Source organism: Anarhichas minor, unplaced genomic scaffold, assembly GCF_050575085.1.
Source record: "Anarhichas minor isolate MPS153535 unplaced genomic scaffold, ASM5057508v1 ptg000045l, whole genome shotgun sequence".
In the NCBI taxonomy this organism is placed as follows: Eukaryota; Metazoa; Chordata; class Actinopteri; order Perciformes; family Anarhichadidae; genus Anarhichas; species Anarhichas minor.
The window spans coordinates 6,210,952-6,228,172 of NW_027466491.1; the positions used below are offsets into that span (position 1 = coordinate 6,210,952).

Sequence of the window (17,221 nt, forward strand, 5' to 3'; positions counted from 1 at the left end):
CTTTTATAAAAAGAAAAATGTGGCTTATTTTACTGAAGGTTTCGAAGTGACTTTGCAGCTCATATTCAATAAGACATAAGTCCATACATGTTTTTATTTATTTATTCTTGTTTTACCATATTGAAAGCAAAAGCAACACACCCCTGTTGAGTGTTTTTACTGTAAACATGTGCTGAAGTGATATTCCTCAAAAACATCCCAATTGGTTTTCATGAATACCGAGTCTTTTCTGTCCATCTAAAAAGCCCTTTGCTTATTGTTTTGGCTGTTGGTTGCAGAAGCTACTGCGATGTTCTGGCAACGGCTTCACGGTATCCCGAAGCTGAAATAATACAAAACTGCAGCACAAAAAAATAAAAACAAATGTAAACCTAACATCTCACTTTATGACCATATTTGTGCTTTTTAGATGGACTAACAGAACCCAGTACTTTACAAATAAGACATTTCAAATAAAAACGCGAATTATCTCTTTAGATGGGAAACTGAAAACAAGCAGCAGTCATTTCAAACTGGATATAGGTATATAGTTCTCCATATATTTTCATGTACATTTATTTTGCAATTTTGTCCAATTGCAAGGCTTTTTTTTCAGTCATCTGAAACCTGTGCAGGGTAAATACATTAGCATGTTAGAGGAACCAACTCAACTCTTACAATCTGGGAAATTTTATTTAAAAAAAAAGAAAAAAAAAAAAAAGAAATTACATCTGGCCAAAAGGACATCCAGTATGAAAATAACAGAAAAGTCGACTCCTACATAAGCTGAATGATAAACACAAGCGATACCGTTTTAAAAGGAAGAAAAAGGGTCGAGAGGGAGTGTAGCATTCATCCATCCCCGTTTCAAGGCATACCTCTGGTAGAAAGAAACACATGATCTAGAAACAAAACAAAACCGATAACAGAGAACCAGGAATGAAGTGACTCGGTAACAAGAGAACTTCTTGCGCCAATTTTGGTTTTCGAAATTACAAAAGAAAAGTGTCAAGAGGAAGCGCAAAGACACTTGGCAGTATGTATGCAATTACAATAACGCAGAATATAAATACAGCCGTGTTTGGCTTAGTGAAAAAAACTAACATGCATATCAAAACACTTCATGCGCAATGCAAAGCCCCCCCAAGACTATACAGGTTTAATATAAAGTTTGATTTATCTAAAAGTATTCAAATTACGGCGGGGAGAAATAGTCCTCATTTCGAACTATTCTTGATTGATGCAATACATTTTAGTTTTGTTTTTTTCTTCCAACATACCTGATCTGGTCCCTTCCATGCTCAACATATGAACACTACGCACTGAAATGGGACACTGATTATTTGTCAAGATGTCGTTGAAGGGAAAATGAACGCCCACAAAGGTTAAGTGGTTCTGGGTTCGGTCTATTGATTGCAGGGAGACACTGACGGATACAAAGTCAACGGGATACATCGGCACGGCCAATATCTCGTACCTCGGGATCCACAAGACGGGGGGGGGGGAGTAACCAATATGCGCTGAAATATAAACAGCTACTGTTCATTAAGTAGCTTATACCTTGAATGACCTAAAAATGAACAAAACAAACAATAGGAAGATTGCCATGAAACACCAATACATTTCACATAGAGAGACAAGTGTTTTGTCTGGTTTTTCTGTACGTACTGGTGTGTTTAAGAGCTGGGATGTGAGAGGCGTGCTGGTAAACGTGGATCCCCCCAAAAAAAGCCAGATAAGATGCTGATGTGATCTGCACCATGGCCGTTTTACACCCTCCAACATCAACAAGTAAACACAGTGCGCCTTCACCTTCATTGTCCCAAGACACATCTTTAACTCGATCACTCAGCCAGGCGCACGCTACCCTTGGTTCACCACGCACGCACACACACAGTTCATCCACGCACGCTAAATTGGGGTCGGCTGCGTACTCGAGATACAGGTGTGTCACTCCGAAAAACCCTGAATGCGCCGCTTGTTGAGTGCAAAAAAATCCCAGGTGTTCAGAGAAGGAGTCGGGTGTCGGTTTTGAGGATTCTCACTTCGCTACTGTGCCTCGTTCCTCCCAAAGAGCAGCCGTCTGGGATCAGAGAGAGAGAGAGTAACGGTGGATACGACGGAGGGGAGGGCAGAGAGGGTGTAGTGGGTGGTGCGTATTTTAGCAGAAGTGGCGATTTTAACATTTTGGTCACTGTTAGACGTGCACCGATGAGCTGCACTTCATCCCCCTCCCCACCCAGCCTCAGTAAAGCCGCTTCTCGTAACTGTGGAGGCAGAGAAAAATCGGGAGAAAAATCAGCACCTGCTTGAACGTAAATTGAAAGTATTACTGCAACAAGTACGTTAACTGAGATTCACTTTATGTCAGTAACTTGCACTGGTTACTGGTTTTCTGAATGCATTTAGCAGGAGAGAAACTAGCATTTGTCCTTTCTGATTTGCTGCATTGTCCCTTCTTTCTCTCAACTATAGAGCAGGTTTATTTCCCATTGGAGCATTTGCCAACGCATCAGGAAGAACAGTAATATTGGAGCCACACTGTTTCTTAGCAACGTAATGATGAAATCCTCTATGACTGTCAAAGAGTTTCCATTCCTGCTTCTGGGACTGACAGAAGGCATAAGCTCCTCTCACTGCAACAACAGACATTTTGTTTCTACCACAACAATTCAGTCCAACTTCTTTTCAAAAGGAGGCTTTGTTGTTGTTTCTTTGTGCGTGATCCCTACAGAGGACACAAAGTAAAGACTGTCTTGTCCCAGAATAAAGTGTTCTCTCTCTTTGTTGTACTTACGAGTGGAGTCCATGAACACCTCCCTCCACCTGCGCCGACATGGTCCTCTTTTCAAACTTCAGCTCTCCAGAGTACATCATGGAACTGCGGAAGATAGAAAGCTGATAAAACATAATGCACATAAAAAGTTAACAGCTGCTTTTACAACCAGTGGCTCACACGCTTTACTCACCGAAGGACAGAAAGACTCTTTGCCCCGATGTCCTGGCAGCCGTGCTGGATACCAGCTATCAGGTAAGGTACAAACTTGTGGATGGAGCCCTTGTCCTGGACCGAGCCCGATACACCCTGGGCTACCTTCACGTTGTCGCCCTCACTGTGGAAAGACATGAATCAATATTCCTCCAGTGGAATCACAGCATTTAAAATCTCTTGGAATTTGGCTTTTCACTGCCTCGAGCCTCCCACGTACCTGAAATAGCGTTTCTGGCTGCTGGTGCTCTTCTCCATAGCGTCCAGGGAGCCCATTCCGCGGTACTTCTTCAGCCGCACACCGTCTGAGAAGAAGTACTCCCCCGGAGCCTCGGTGGTTGCCGCAAGCAACGAGCCCATCATCACTGGAGTGGGAGACGGGAGAGAATTATCAGTGGTCTTTTATTACCCGATCTAACAGCATCGCTGCTGGGAAGACTATCAGACAAGGCCTTCTTCTCCGTGTCGTGATCTTTGAAGCCTCACCGGTCGATGCTCCGAGAGACAGAGCCTTCACCACGTGGCCCACGGTCTGAATGCCGCCGTCGGCGATGACTGGCACGCCAAAGCGCCTGGCGTACTCGGCTACCTTGTACACCGAGGTCCCCTGGGGCCTTCCACACGCCATGACTAGAAGATAGGAAAACACATCCAACATGGCCGCCATGGAAACAGATCAGTTAAAAAACAAACAAAGCCAGATCAGACCTGCTAGAGCAGCATCTATTTAAGTGCGGACTAATAGAGTTATTTTAGGTTCAGCGCGTCTCCTCCGAACGTGACCCAGTCTGAGCACGAGAAGCGGGTCCCCATGGTTACCCAGAATAAGGCCTTGGCAGATCACCATGACAACAAGGAGGATCTCGGGGTATTTATTTTTACCATTAGCAACGGATGGCCTTTCCTTAAGGGTACAGCTAGTACTGATGAGCTACAAGCTCTGGACTCAATTCTCATCTCGCATTCGCGTTAACGAAAATTGAGATGAATTAAATTTCCGGTACTCGTGTTGTAACGGTGTTCAGGAGATGAGGCGTTGAGCAAAGAAAGGTGCGTTGCGTACCTTCCTGTGTGATGCAGATGGAGCCGCAGCCCATGCCGACTCTCAGAGCATCGACACCAGCATCGATCAGGTTCTTGGCCTGAGCTGCTGTGACCACTGTCGGTAAAAGAAGAAGAAGAAGAAGAAAGTGGTGGAAAAAATGTGAGCAGACTATTAGATTTTGTTGGCATTATAAAAGGAGGCTGGCAAAAAAAAAAGGGCAACAACAACAAACTCACCGTTTCCTCCCACCACTTGCAATTCTTGATACTTCTGCTTAATATAATTGATCATGTTGATTTGATACACCGAGTTGCCTTGGGAAGAGTCCTGGGGATGTAAAAAAAACATTCATGAGTTAAGTAGACTGACATGGACCCGAGAATAAGGAATGCATGCAGTGTGTGTATCATACAGGCAGTTTTCACAGGCAGGCAAAACTCTGTTCTTCCTACTTAACATAACAATACCTAACAGAAAGTTCCCACTAAGTTATAGTATGCCGAGTCATGGAATTTCCACCCTATGACCGTACACTCTCCCTTGTGATCTACTGTCAAAAACAGTTTCATGTATTTCTAGGTGACCTCTGCTCAAACAAGGACCCAACGTTGGTCCGTGCCTCCTTAACTATCGAATCGCCCACCAGTACAACGACATCCACTCCGGCCTGCACCAACAGGTCCAGTCTGTATTTGTCGTCGTCTCTGGTGCCGATGGCGGCGCCACACAGCAGCTGTTTGCGTGAGTCTTTGGAGGCCAGCGGGTAGTCCCGGTTCTTCTTCAGATCCGTCCTGGCAATAATGGCCACCAGCTCGTCGTTATTATTTACAATGGGAAGCTTGCCTGGTGGTGGAGAAAGTTAAAGTCGAGGTTATTAAATTGCACGAGAGTGACCAAAATCCGACTAGAAAAAGCTGCCGTCACACATGACCTTCTATTCACCTTTTTTACTGCGCTGCAGAATGTCATTGGCTTCTTTTAGGGTAACACCGGCTGGAGCCACTACCAGCTCCTCCCTCTTTGTCATGGCCTTGGAGACGACAAGCAAGAAGCAAATCGAATGAGTGATGCCAACGCAAGCATTTGTCAACTGAATCAGTTCCCTTAAAAAGAACATAAAAACACACACCTCTTCCAGAGGTTTGCCGCGGTCTTTCTCAGACAGGAAGTCAATGTCTCGGGAGGTGACGATGCCCACCAGCTTGCTGCCCATTTTGCCCGTCTCTGTGATAGGAATACCAGAGAAGCCGTGTCTTACTTTGGCCTCGAACACATCCCCGACTGTGTGGCGCGGACTCATCACAACTGGGTCTGTGATAAAACCCTGCTCAAACCTCTGGAGACAAAGAGAAACCAAAACCGAATTATTACAAGTATTATTTTTTTCTCTCCCCTCTTTATTTGTGCAACGCAGCGCAAAACATCACACCAAGACACACAACAATAAGTACATGTTAATCAGCAAATACAAAAAAACAACTAAAACAAAACATACACACACATACATACAGATGGAAGATGATTACCATAACCTATATAGGGACAGTACAAAATAACGAGAGGTCAAGGTATGGTTCATGCGAGAGTCAAGTTACGTTGGTTAAGGTTTGTACTTTAGTGAAGAACATGTGGATTCATCATCATTATTTACCTTAACCTTGCGGACCTCATTGGCTTGGAATTCTGGTGTGCAGTTGTGGTGAATGATGCCGATGCCTCCCATAAGCTACCGAACAAAACAAAATTAGAATTTCAGAATTAAAATTAGGCAATAAATGAAAAATCGGCGCTCTTTCTTGATAGCAGTTTTGGCACAGCGGTGTCTTACCGCCATAGCAATAGCCATAGCCGACTCTGTGACCGTGTCCATGGGGGAGGAGATGAGAGGGGTCTTCAGTGTGATCTTCCTGGTCAGAGCCGACGTCAGGTCCTAAAGACACAAAGAGAGGTTATGCAGAAAAGTTTGTTTCTGTAGGTGTGCACATGAACCACCAGGGGGCAGACTAAACTTGGCAGATTCAATATAATAATAAGATGCATGGTCCATTAAAGAGAGCCCTTCCTCTCAGGGACAGAAAGCTGACAGTGTTTGGGAAAAAAATAAAATGAGCCATACCACCGTATCTCAGAATTTAACATCTTACCGATTCCCACAACCGCCATCCCCGCTATTGTTATCTCCAACTGTGTGTGTGTGAAAATAATGACATTCTTTGCACATGGGAAACCAGCAAATCGAGTTCTGTGGTGCCCAAGCTTTCCCTCCTTATCTGAGCCAGACATAAACTACGGAGGCTTTTCTCAAGGGGTTCACGGCCAAGTCAGGACAAAAATCACCAAACACCAGGTCTCCATTTAGAGAGAGCACAGCTGCGCACTGACCTGCTAAAGTTAGGACAGCGGGTCAAGAACATCGCAAAGACGAAGAATTTCCCACAACACCTCCACGCACACGCGGCCCCTCTTCATGTCACCTGACACGGTGCGCAAAAGCTCTGAAGTATTTTACAGATTTCTGAGTCGCTGTGTGAATATGAACTAGACGATTCAAAGTTGCGACAGAGGCCAACTGTGGAAGCATTCGAGGTATTCGAGCTTGAATAGACTCACTATCCTGTGGAAAAACTAGGGCAAGGCAACGACTTTGGAGACAACCAGCCCATGACAACATGGCGAGGCAGACAAGCATCTCGCACAGCAGCGAGAGCTCTCTGTAACTGAAGAGGGGGGGGGGGAAGGATTAGATTAGAGATTAGATACGTTAAATTAAAGTCTGCAGAGATGGACGAAGCAGAGGAGAGGGATTTCATCTGAAGCCCGGAGATTAACTCTCCCGTCATCTGGCGAGAGACGTGGATGAGCAACCGACCAGACGAACGTAAACACACGGGTGAGGCAGCAGCCAGTGGGTGACCACATCGGGCAGAAATAGCGGGGAGAGAAGAAATGATGCAGACGGTTTATAAATGGACAAAAACAAGACTGTTTTTGTAAGAGCTGCCATTAGGAAATAAGGTTGAGGTCTGGGAGTAGAGAGGCTTGTTTATAGTCAAATGGAAAAGAGAGTCCACTGCAATAAGGCTGATTGTTCAGGACGCGGCTCGGGCCAAGGACGGTCTGTCTGCCGACACTGCCGCATTAATTATCGTGGAGGGGGTGTGGAAGAAACCGAAGAAGTGATTTGACTCGTCTTTCGAAATACCCGGCAGAGTCTCTCCTCAGATGCGACAGACACTTGCAACAATCTCCTGAAACAACCAGCGACCTTTACGGCCTTTTGTATTCTCACACATGTCCTTCACACGGAGGTATACTCACCACTTCGTCTGAGGTGAAGTCGATGAAGCCGGGTAATATCAGGAAGTCACTGGAAGACACAAACAAAATGTAGAGTAAGGGACCGGCGCGACTTTGCATGGCTGGTTGAAAGCATCCTTTGAAAATACCAAGAGCTAAAGAGTTCACGTTTAAAACAACATGAATATTTGTGATATATTCTGCCCAACATCTCCAGGACAAACAGAGAATTGAGCATTACGAGTAGCTCACAGGGTGAATTGGTACTATTGAACAAGACTGCTTAAGAAAAGAAAACTGTAAGACAGGTAAAAGACTAACTGATTTAGCTTTAAAAGAACATTCAAATTCAATATTTGTTAGACATTTAATCAGCCTGATCTCTCTCTTCTCATTTCCTTCCGTGTAACAATTTCAACTGGAACAACGCTACAGTTTAAAGCCTGCAACCTATTGTTGGATACTCTTATGTTCCCAGAATATTACTAAGTAGGGTAGTGAGTCTAGTGACCGAGTGTGGCTGGGTCACGCTGCATCCTGCTACAGTTGATCTCACTCAGCTCTTGGACAGTATAAACACACGATGAGCAGGTAGAATGAGATGAGTGGGGGTGCAACAGCGAGACACAGGAATGGCGTGTTTGTTTTTCAACCAGAAGCCCAGAGAGATTTTTTTTTTTTTTACAGCTGGGTGTGAAAACAGGGCAGGGGACGGACGGAAAGATGGAGGAACAAGGGAGGCTTTGTGTGCCATGTGGACGCTGGAGGAAGCTTGACGGGGGAAAACAGAGCGTGGGTATGAAAAACAGGTAGACGGGGAGCAGTACGAGTGGACGAAACAGATCTCTGCGTGGGTGGGAGAAAAGGAAGGTCTGAAATAGTCGCACATGGCACACTGAGGGAGGAGTCCTGTTTGTTCGTTGCTTTCTTCTCACGTTAGATCCCGAACACCCACACATATCAGCGTGGGGACAAGCAGGAAGTCCAGCACACATCTGCTAGCATTTAGCAGCAGCCACAAACCACAGCTGCGGCTCACTGGCCGCACCTACTGACTGTTCACCTACTGACTGTTCAGCGCTCATTGTGTTGGATTTGAATTGTAAAAGACAACACTGGCTTGGCGATGCCTTATTGTGGTTCTCGTTTGAATGTTAAATGTAGACAAATGCGTGACGCTAAGCGGGAGTGTTTCTAAGCACAACCAGAGGCCATAATTGATCTTCCACTGTTTGTGCAGACGCCTGTTGTTGGCTGGGCATTAGAAAAAAAAACAACAACACCACCAAAAACAACATCCAAAAGCAGCTGAGTGCATGCCGCCCAGTATTTTGTAAATGTAACAGGGTGAACCTCAATGTGTAACATCTGTATGTCTGAGTAACACTCGAAGACGCTGACGAAAGAATATTATTACACTTCAGTTAGCAGCGGTGATGTATATGCTACAGCTCTGTAAGAAGTGAAACGACGATGAGAACTATGTGCTCTTATGCCAGCCCCACGTCTGAGGTATTCAACTGTGGAAGACTTGTTTTTCCAGGTAACTTAAGGCGTTGGCCCACAGTATCTAGCTGTGTAGTATATAGTGCATAGTTTAAAGTATAGGGTTATGTTGAAGTGGTCTCGTGTGAATGGGACTGGCAGTGACCCAGTATTTAACCACCAGCCTGTCGCGGCATAAGAGGCACTTTCACTTTTGTATCTTTAGTAAATGTATTTTACAGTGTCTGCGTGTATAAACCACAGTTCATCACCTCGCCCCATAATGGAAAGCTAACAGCTCGGAACCCTTAAAGTCGGCCGTCTCTTTCACTTTCTAGGCCATTCCAATAGTGTGGACAGAAGAATGGAGTTCAGAAGTAGCTTTAAAAGAACACGCGCATAGTTTAAAAGGTGAAAATGCTGCAGGAACACAAAATGCTGTTTCTGTCTCCCTGTGTCTCACTTTCTCTGAGTGGCCTACTTCCTTTTCCTCTAAAATAAAAAAAAAACATCCTGTGTAATTGTAGTCTTAAAGTCAGAACCTGTGAAAAGTGTTTTAAAACATGCTTCAAAGAAATCGAGCAATAGAAGTTGAAGCAACCCCACCCGACCCAAACTCCTCCTGCAATCCACATGTCAATTCAGGCCATCATGTGCGCAAACCTTCCTTTGGTCGTGATGCACTTCATTACAGTGTGGAGAGGTTGTTCAATCACACGCGGTTACGTTTTCTATTCAATTAGCTTCCCTAAAGCAGGAGCAGCATGATCAGTGTAGATAACTGGAGTTTTGTTGTGCAGACGATTATGCCATACGGAGAATTATATATTGACCAATGGTCTTTCAGGGAACGCCGAGTGGGCATCTTAAGCATTGATTGTAGTGGTTGTTAGTGCCTGTTCAAGAGGTAAAGCACAGATTGATTTAGGAGAAAGTTCAAGGCGCTACAACGGAGTCACACGATGCTTTGCTTCTTGTTATTTAGAATTAAGAAAGTGGGGAAAAAAAGGGTGATTTCAAGGATTATTGAGGAAAATTTCAGACAAAATACACGATGAGTTCAAATACAAAAGCATCACCAGAATGCATCCCAGAGCTGAGTGAGGTTTAAGAAAGATGAGAGAAATGAGTGCTTTCATCAAAGACAGAAAGTGTTGTGGTTTTATTTTAAAGAAGGGGGCATGAGCTGCTCCGACATGCATGGTGCATTCACAGGGCAGATCATGCCCTGTGATTGGTTAGTTGGAAGTTATTCATGCAGTTGTGTCCACTGGAAGCAAATTTGATCCCCCATGACCAAGATCATACTGAGCATTCCAACAAAAGCCCTCCTTTTATCTTCTGCTCTCATGCACTTTCGTGGCACCAGATTGAGATTTTGCCATGGCTTTTTTTTTTCATTTTTCAGTCAAAGTAAAGTTGCTTTGGAAGGACTGTCATTTGCTTCCCCTTTATGAATTCACTTTTTGGAGAGACAAAGGATAACAGCACAGTTTCAAAACAGTTTGAAGATGACTGTTTTACTCACTTGTAAGTCAACCCATCTCCTTTAGAGCATAGCTCTTCAGCCGTATGACCATCGGAGACAACGCACTGTTGGTCAGATCTGCTGGTTCAAAATGCGTTGGCCATTACAAAGCACTGCTGCGTACACGTCACCCACCATTGCGCGCAGGTGAGGTTTTAAAATAAGGAGACCTTAATTTGAATGAATTTAAATGAAGAGATTTTTTTTCCGAAATGTCTCAATTAAAGTTTGTGATGCAGGGGAACTTACTTGTACGTGAGGCCATCGCCAACTGAGAAAAGCTGCTGAGCCGAGAGTCCATCTTCGGGGACGTATCCCGTGCCACCGCTGATTAAGTAATCCGCCATGCTGCCAAATGACAAGGAGGAGCAACTTCAATCAACTGTGCAGACTCGGATCAAGATGTGCATCTAAAAGGATGCTCTGCAAGAACACTAGACATCCACTTTGCAGGCAGAGCTTCAGTGACCTTCTCACAGGGAAGACATAACCATAGCAACATCAACATCCCCCCAGCCAGCCGCTGGTCAGTGCGCCTGCGCGGCGGGCTCAAAATGCGACCACTTCATCCGCTTGCAAAAATAAGCCTATAATAATAATCCGGTAATAAACAATGTTATACGCGTTTAATTGATTGTTTTGTATGACTGCTGCGGCTACATAACGGGACATTATATAACATTAGATCCCACCATGTATCACAAACACGTCACTGTTAAAGAAATTCTACTGTGATTTAGTGGCGAGCAAATTCCTGTCTCTAAATTATTAACGTCGTTGCCATTTTCAAAACATATTCTCGTGCGCATGAGGCGTATGACATCAGTGCAATAGTCGCCACATGGGCGCGTGTGAAGCAAAACATGGCCGGGTGACCCACTAACATTGAACTGAACCGATAGCCGGGACTATCTTCCAGCATATCAGTTGAAACGCTGTCCACAAAAAGAACACGATATCCTTACAACGTGTTCTCGACCTGAACGGTGACGTCTGGTTGCCGGCCCGATGACCTACATTGCACTATCAGTAGCTTGCAAACATTAGCTGCTTTTGCGTTGCACACTGTTAAATTGACAAAATGCACTAGTGTTACTTGTTTATACAGCGAGGTGGCAACGCAACATCCATGCTCTTCATCTTCCACGTTACAATATTATCCATGCTAGTCCCCATGTTAGCCTCCCACCTCAAACGTCCATACAGGCTAAACATATCATTGTGTAAACCGACACAAAGCATGCCGAATCGAAGAGAGACTCTTTATTTACTAGAGGAACCGAGATCTTTCTCTACCACCATATAACGCCAATTAAATAACAGAGGCAAAACTAATTTGGCAGAGTTTTGATGGGATTTTGGTGTTGCGTTCAGGTGTAGGTCGGGTTCATTCTAACATGGCGTTATATAACATTTTCATAAATGCTCAGCACAGGTGAGCGACTTTCAGTTAATGTCAAGTAACTAGCATTAGTACCAGTAAGGTTCAACGAAATAAACACGCATGTTACTTAACGCTACGTTATTTGTGCACCGAATAACGTTGGCTCGTGAACACAACTGGTGTAATAATGATGGAGACACCAGTGGTAACGTTACTTCAACCAGCTGGTATTTAAATGACAAATTAACTGTAAAAAGGTAAGTAAGCCCTCGTGTAAATCATCGATATTTGACACAAATACACGTCACGTTACCCAGTTTAACGTTAGCTTATTCAACCCGTCACTGTGTCGTCACGGGGTCCAGATCACCGTACGCTACATGTTACTCATTTAAAAACAAGTAGGTACACTTAAACCCCATTTGTGCTACAAAAACAAACTATCCCGACTGGTGCAGACGTGTTAATAATCCACGTATGTGCATGCAACCGAACTTTAGGCAGACCAGACACGAGCCGAGTGCAGACTAGGTTGTACTTGCAGACATGTGGGAGCAGCCGTTAGCAGTTAGCATTAACGTTAGCAGGCTGGTTATTTGTGGCTTGACATGTGTAAAACGCTCACGAGACCTTAAAGCACGCGTCTCCACCCGTACGTTCAATATGAAATAAAGTGGTTTGGACTATGTAGCTTCTGAAACTAGCGTACACTCACACAATATGTCCCCTACACCGAGTTACGTTCGGCTAGCTAACCTTTTTTTTTTGGAGCTGATGCCCACGTTGACCAAAAGAGAAGCAACTTTCCAGCTGTGAAGCTCCAGAAATCAGGCTTTAAAAAACGACAACAGACACGGTATTTCCTTCTACCGCGAAAAACAAAACCGATGAGGGGAAAAAAAAAAGCAAGGTGGATCGGTGCTCCAAGATGTAAAAGTGTAGGTTAGCAGTGGAGTGAATCAGAAGTGATTGCCTGTCTCTGCAGCAGACAGTGCGTGTTGGTGCTATGTGCTGGCAGCAGCGTCACATCCCCTCTCCTCCTTACAGAGGCGTGTTTAACCCTCTGCACATTTCTGCTGCTGTGGAGTCAGTGGCGGCGGGTGAACTCAAAAGGGTTAAACTGGTGTTCAACTGGAGTTGTTCACGTGGACGTGTCGCTACTAACATGCTGGCACACCGGTTTATCAGAGCTGTCGGTTCGTTCCAATGGGCCTTTCCAGGCACGCTGTTTAGAGTGAAGATAGGCTCTACTTTGTCATTTTAGCGTTGGTGGTTTTAAGCTGCTTTGGTTAAAGATGGCACTATGCACATTTACTTAAGTGCAGTTTTAAAGTACTTTACTTGATTGCTTCCATAATGCTTCTTTATCCTTCCATTACATTTAAAAATGAATGTGCTGTTATTTGTTTTTACTCCACTACACATATAAGACTTTGTTCTAAATAAAATAATATGCATTGTTGTCATGTATTAAACCTTCCAACGTGTGTGTGTAAAACAAATCCAGACCATGTGGCGATATTAATATGCCGCTTACATGTTAAACAATAGTCACCCAATATTTTAATACATCACAGTACATACTGTTGATGATGCATTCTTATACTTAAGTAGCATTGTTGAATGCAGGGCTTTTTTAATTGTAATTGAGTACTTTTACATTTTTGTATTGCTAATTTACATCTTGTACCATTGTGATTTTGCAGTTTTTAGTTTTTCTTTCACAAAGTCAATAGTTCTATTTCTTGTATTCTTGGTATAATTGTCAACAGTGTTTGAGCACGACTTGTTAACACTAATATGGAAGCAGCACTGTCTGAATCCTGGTCACATCTCGTAACTCATCTAAACTGGATTAAGTGCACTGAAATGTTCACATGACGACAATTGCGGGATGTGCAGAGAAGCAGCTTTTAGAGGAACACAAATTCTTGATGTGGATAAAATTCAGTGTCTTCTTTTCCCCGAATAACTTTTTATATATATATATATATATATATACACAGTACAAAAGTAGATATAACAGTTAACTGCCAAGTTTTGAAGCCGCTTTCAATGGTGTGCTGTTTGTTTAGGAAACAAAAGAAAGTTCAGCCCCTATAAGAGAAAGCCGTTCTATTTTGGGCTATATCATGAACACATGGGGTCACTGAGGGGAATGAGAACACGCAGAGGATGGTTCACGTCCGATAAAGGTTTTGTCATATTTGCTGCCAAGGAGGAAGTTTTGAATTACAGGCTATTAAGTAACATCAGTACTATTCTTGGGGCTTTCACTTCCGGTATATTGATCATTTCTTGCAGAGATGTTTCACTGATTGCATTTCAGACATTGAATCCAATGGAGAACCATGTGGTCTTCCCTGTAACCTAATATGCCACACAGTCCTGTCTTGTTCTATATTAATCTTAAAGGAGGGCTGCTACATTGGTCTGTCAAGGTGACTCAGGGGGGGGGGGGGGGATCTGTTTCCCCACTCTGTGTTTGTGTCAAATTAAATGTGGGTCATTGCAGATATGGGTCAACGGTTCCTTTATGCACTGTCGCTATTCTGAGCAGTTGATTCAGCCATGTTTATCCTCCATGCTGCTCACTCCTGCCTTGATGCTGCATCACAGAATTATCCGTGTGCACAAAGGGCACACGTTCACAATAGCACCTGATATTTTAAGATAAGCCGCTTTTGTTTGTTGTTACGGCATCTGCTCGTGAGACAAAAGTATCCTTATCCTTCAAACAACTCAAAAATGAAGTGTCATCCGAAGCAAGGGGTTGTAACCTCAAGGGCATTTGCAAACTGATCTAAATACAAGTGTGTGTGGACATGTAAACTGACCCGACGGCATGAAGTTCATTTACATGTGCAGCCTTATGAAGGCACAGCCGGTGAAAGTAAAGCATGAGGACTGACATCACATTGTCCTTAAATCTAATCCTCTGGTGTGTAAAATTCTGAATTTTTATAAAGGTTTTTGCAGAACTCTCACTCTCCCTGGTAGCAATTTAATTCAGCAGCAGGACTATTTGCAATTAAAAATAGCTACTTCTGTGTAAATAGTAAAATAAATGTGTTTTAGCCTGGTTACTGTTTGGGTTCTACCTAAAAGGTGGCTCATTCTCCGTATATTTTCTCAGCAACTCACCTCTCTGGGCCTAGACCGGCCTGGATGCGTGTGGCGCTGTATCGCTGGGCTGCAGTTTCATGTCCGTGGCCATGTGAGGTTTGCCTGACATAATGTTCGCCTTCCCCGGGCGATACGTCGGTACGTTGGGGCTGAGTGTCTCCTACAATTCTCCGATAATCCACCTCCTGGCTCTCCCTCGCTCCGTCTGCACCAAAGTGCTCATAACCGTACCCCTCCATCGTCCGTCCAAGGTCAGTCTCTGAATCCAGCGGCCCTTGAGCCCTGCTGTGCAGCTTGCTTGCTTTTAACACAGATCAGTCAGTGAAAAAATATCCAACAGTTGAAGGTTACATTTGTGTCAAAACAGAAGACCTCTCGAAACCCGGATATCATATGCACTTCATAACCCAAGTTTGGATGAAATGACAATTTGCAAAACAAATGGAAACTCTCCAAGTTGTTTCTACATTATTCTTATCTGGATTCCAGTGTCTGCTCTTTTTTACTCTGCCTTCCAGACCAGATACGGAGCTGCATAGATGTTCCCACAGAGAGAAAACACGAACCAAAAAAAAAAAAGACCTGTGTCAGGCTCCTCCGTCTGCCCCTGCACAGGATGCACCTGCCTACAAAAAGGCAACCAGCCACCTCCAAGGCGTGTCAATAGAGGGCGTCACCTAGGAGATTCTCCCACTGAGAGGGTGTCACCGTGGAAATGATGCCAGCACCAGGCCGTTGTTGTGGAGAGGCTGTTGTGCTGATGTCCTCGAAATCTTGGAGGAGAGTTTCTGTCACAGGGGCAGAGGGTAATGGAAAGTACAGACGAGCCCTGTACTGTGCATGCATGTAGGATAAAGCAGCCATTGCCCCGAGCGTTCCTCTCCAAGTTGAATGGAGTGAGTGCTGCTGTCCTGCTGAGTGCTCCATGAAGCTCTGTACATCTTGCTCCCCTCTCTATGTATGGGTTAATCCTGCTTTATATCGGTGACACAACGTCATTTTCACAAAGAGGATTGCAGAATTAAAATGAACAGGACTAGAGACGAGCTCCGCAAAGAGATCAGCACATGTTTTTGTGCTGATCTCTTTAAATTTAGCTCCTCACACCAGGACCCACAGAGATGTTTAGTCTTGCGTCTTGTGCTTTGTGCCGGCCTCATGGAAAACACTGGTTTCCAATCTGTTGCTGAGTAAATCGTGGGCTGTGCAAAATTGAGTGTACGATAATAAGTTCTGGTGTAACCACTCCACCTCCTAAAACAGTCGAGAGGCCGAGGTTAGACACACAAGCTAGCACGACATGTACTTGTACCTTGACGCCGCTGAGTTAAGCTCTCACCAAAGCGTCAGTGTTACATAAACACTCTAACTGGCTTTAACAGCCTTTACACAAGTCACATCGCCTCTTTCTGACTTCAGAAAAGGGTATGAACGCATGCCTTTAGTGGGATGTACATACAGTGTGCAATGTACAGAATGTATGCATTGACTCCTCCGTTGTTCTTTTGGTTTGGCGTATAGTTTAGCCAGTGGAAAGGATTCCCCCCGGCCCACACGAACCCAAACACACAAGTGGGCCTCTCAAAGGGATCACCTCCAGGTGACCGACTGTTGGTGACAGTTGGCGAGACGTTAAGATGGAAAATCCTCTTAGCCCGTCCACTGAGGTTCCCCACTTACGACTCGCATTCATCGGTAATACATGGTAACGGAAACCCCCTCAACCGCACAGTGAAGATAACACATAAGGAAAGTGACTTTTAGCACCAAAGACACATTAGGAATAACACATTTGTAATCTTGACGAGATGCTGCCGCTCTGAGCGAACACCATTGCGTCGGATGCGCCTTAAAATCATGTTATCAACGGCATTAAAGGGTCTGTGTCTCGTGCACTAAAAGGCAAAGGAGCACACTCTTAATTTTACATGTGCATGTCCTCGGGTTGTGCACGGTCCCTCCTCATTCAATTACAATTATCCTAATGAATGTCATGTGCACAGTGTGGATACTTATTGGCTATGCTGAGACAAATCAGAGTCACACGGTTTAGCACAAGGGAAACCATTCCCAACAAAAAGAGCACTCTTCTCCTTGCGTGTGAATGACTGCGCCGCTGATGATATAATGCATCGGATCATCTGAATCTACTGTTCAGTTGTAATTCATTTCACGTCACACTATACTTTGACACGACACAGGCGTCATTTTAAGTGACAGCCTTCACTGGAGCTGCAGCCAGCGCGATGGAATAAATGTGTCTTTTTCTCTATTGTGTGATGTTTTTAAAAGATGGGTATAACGCACTTTAAAAAGGTTTTTATAAAGTGAAACTGAAATTGGGATTGATTTTTTTTAGTCATGACATTTATTTTTCTGTAATTGCTG

General features: G+C 44.2%; 1 protein-coding gene across 5 annotated transcripts; it reads right to left on the minus strand.

Annotated features, from left to right (window-relative positions):
* Positions 1–86: 86 nt before the first annotated feature.
* impdh1b (IMP (inosine 5'-monophosphate) dehydrogenase 1b) lies at positions 87–12,733 on the minus strand. Of its 5 annotated transcripts, none has more exons than XM_076111523.1 (16): positions 12,466–12,733; positions 10,573–10,672; positions 10,324–10,401; positions 7,332–7,380; positions 5,842–5,943; positions 5,665–5,739; positions 5,143–5,349; positions 4,956–5,043; positions 4,633–4,856; positions 4,250–4,340; positions 4,032–4,127; positions 3,455–3,598; positions 3,189–3,333; positions 2,949–3,092; positions 2,777–2,860; positions 87–2,246 (listed from the first exon to the last, which is right to left on the minus strand). In XM_076111523.1, exons 2-16 carry the CDS (start codon positions 10,668–10,670, stop codon positions 2,225–2,227), a joined length of 1,647 nt encoding a protein of 548 aa, XP_075967638.1. In that variant the 5' UTR covers positions 10,671–10,672; positions 12,466–12,733; the 3' UTR covers positions 87–2,224. The 5 variants fall into 5 exon arrangements, with proteins under 5 accessions (XP_075967638.1, XP_075967637.1, XP_075967641.1 ...); XM_076111522.1 differs by having other exon boundaries at positions 10,324–10,404; XM_076111526.1 differs by having other exon boundaries at positions 4,657–4,856; positions 10,573–10,671; positions 12,464–12,730.
* Between the last annotated feature and the right edge of the window lie 4,488 nt (positions 12,734–17,221).

Coding starts and splice junctions, on each gene's coding strand:
- impdh1b (XM_076111522.1), bottom strand. CDS start 10,670: ATGGCGGATTACTTAATCAGCGGTGGCACGGGATACGTCCCCGAAGAT. Junction 3,093..3,188: donor AGCCAGAAACGCTATTTCAG/GTACGTGGGAGG, acceptor GTCTTTCCACAG/TGAGGGCGACAACGTGAAGG. Junction 2,247..2,776: donor GGTGTTCATGGACTCCACTC/GTAAGTACAACA, acceptor CTGCCTCCACAG/TTACGAGAAGCGGCTTTACT.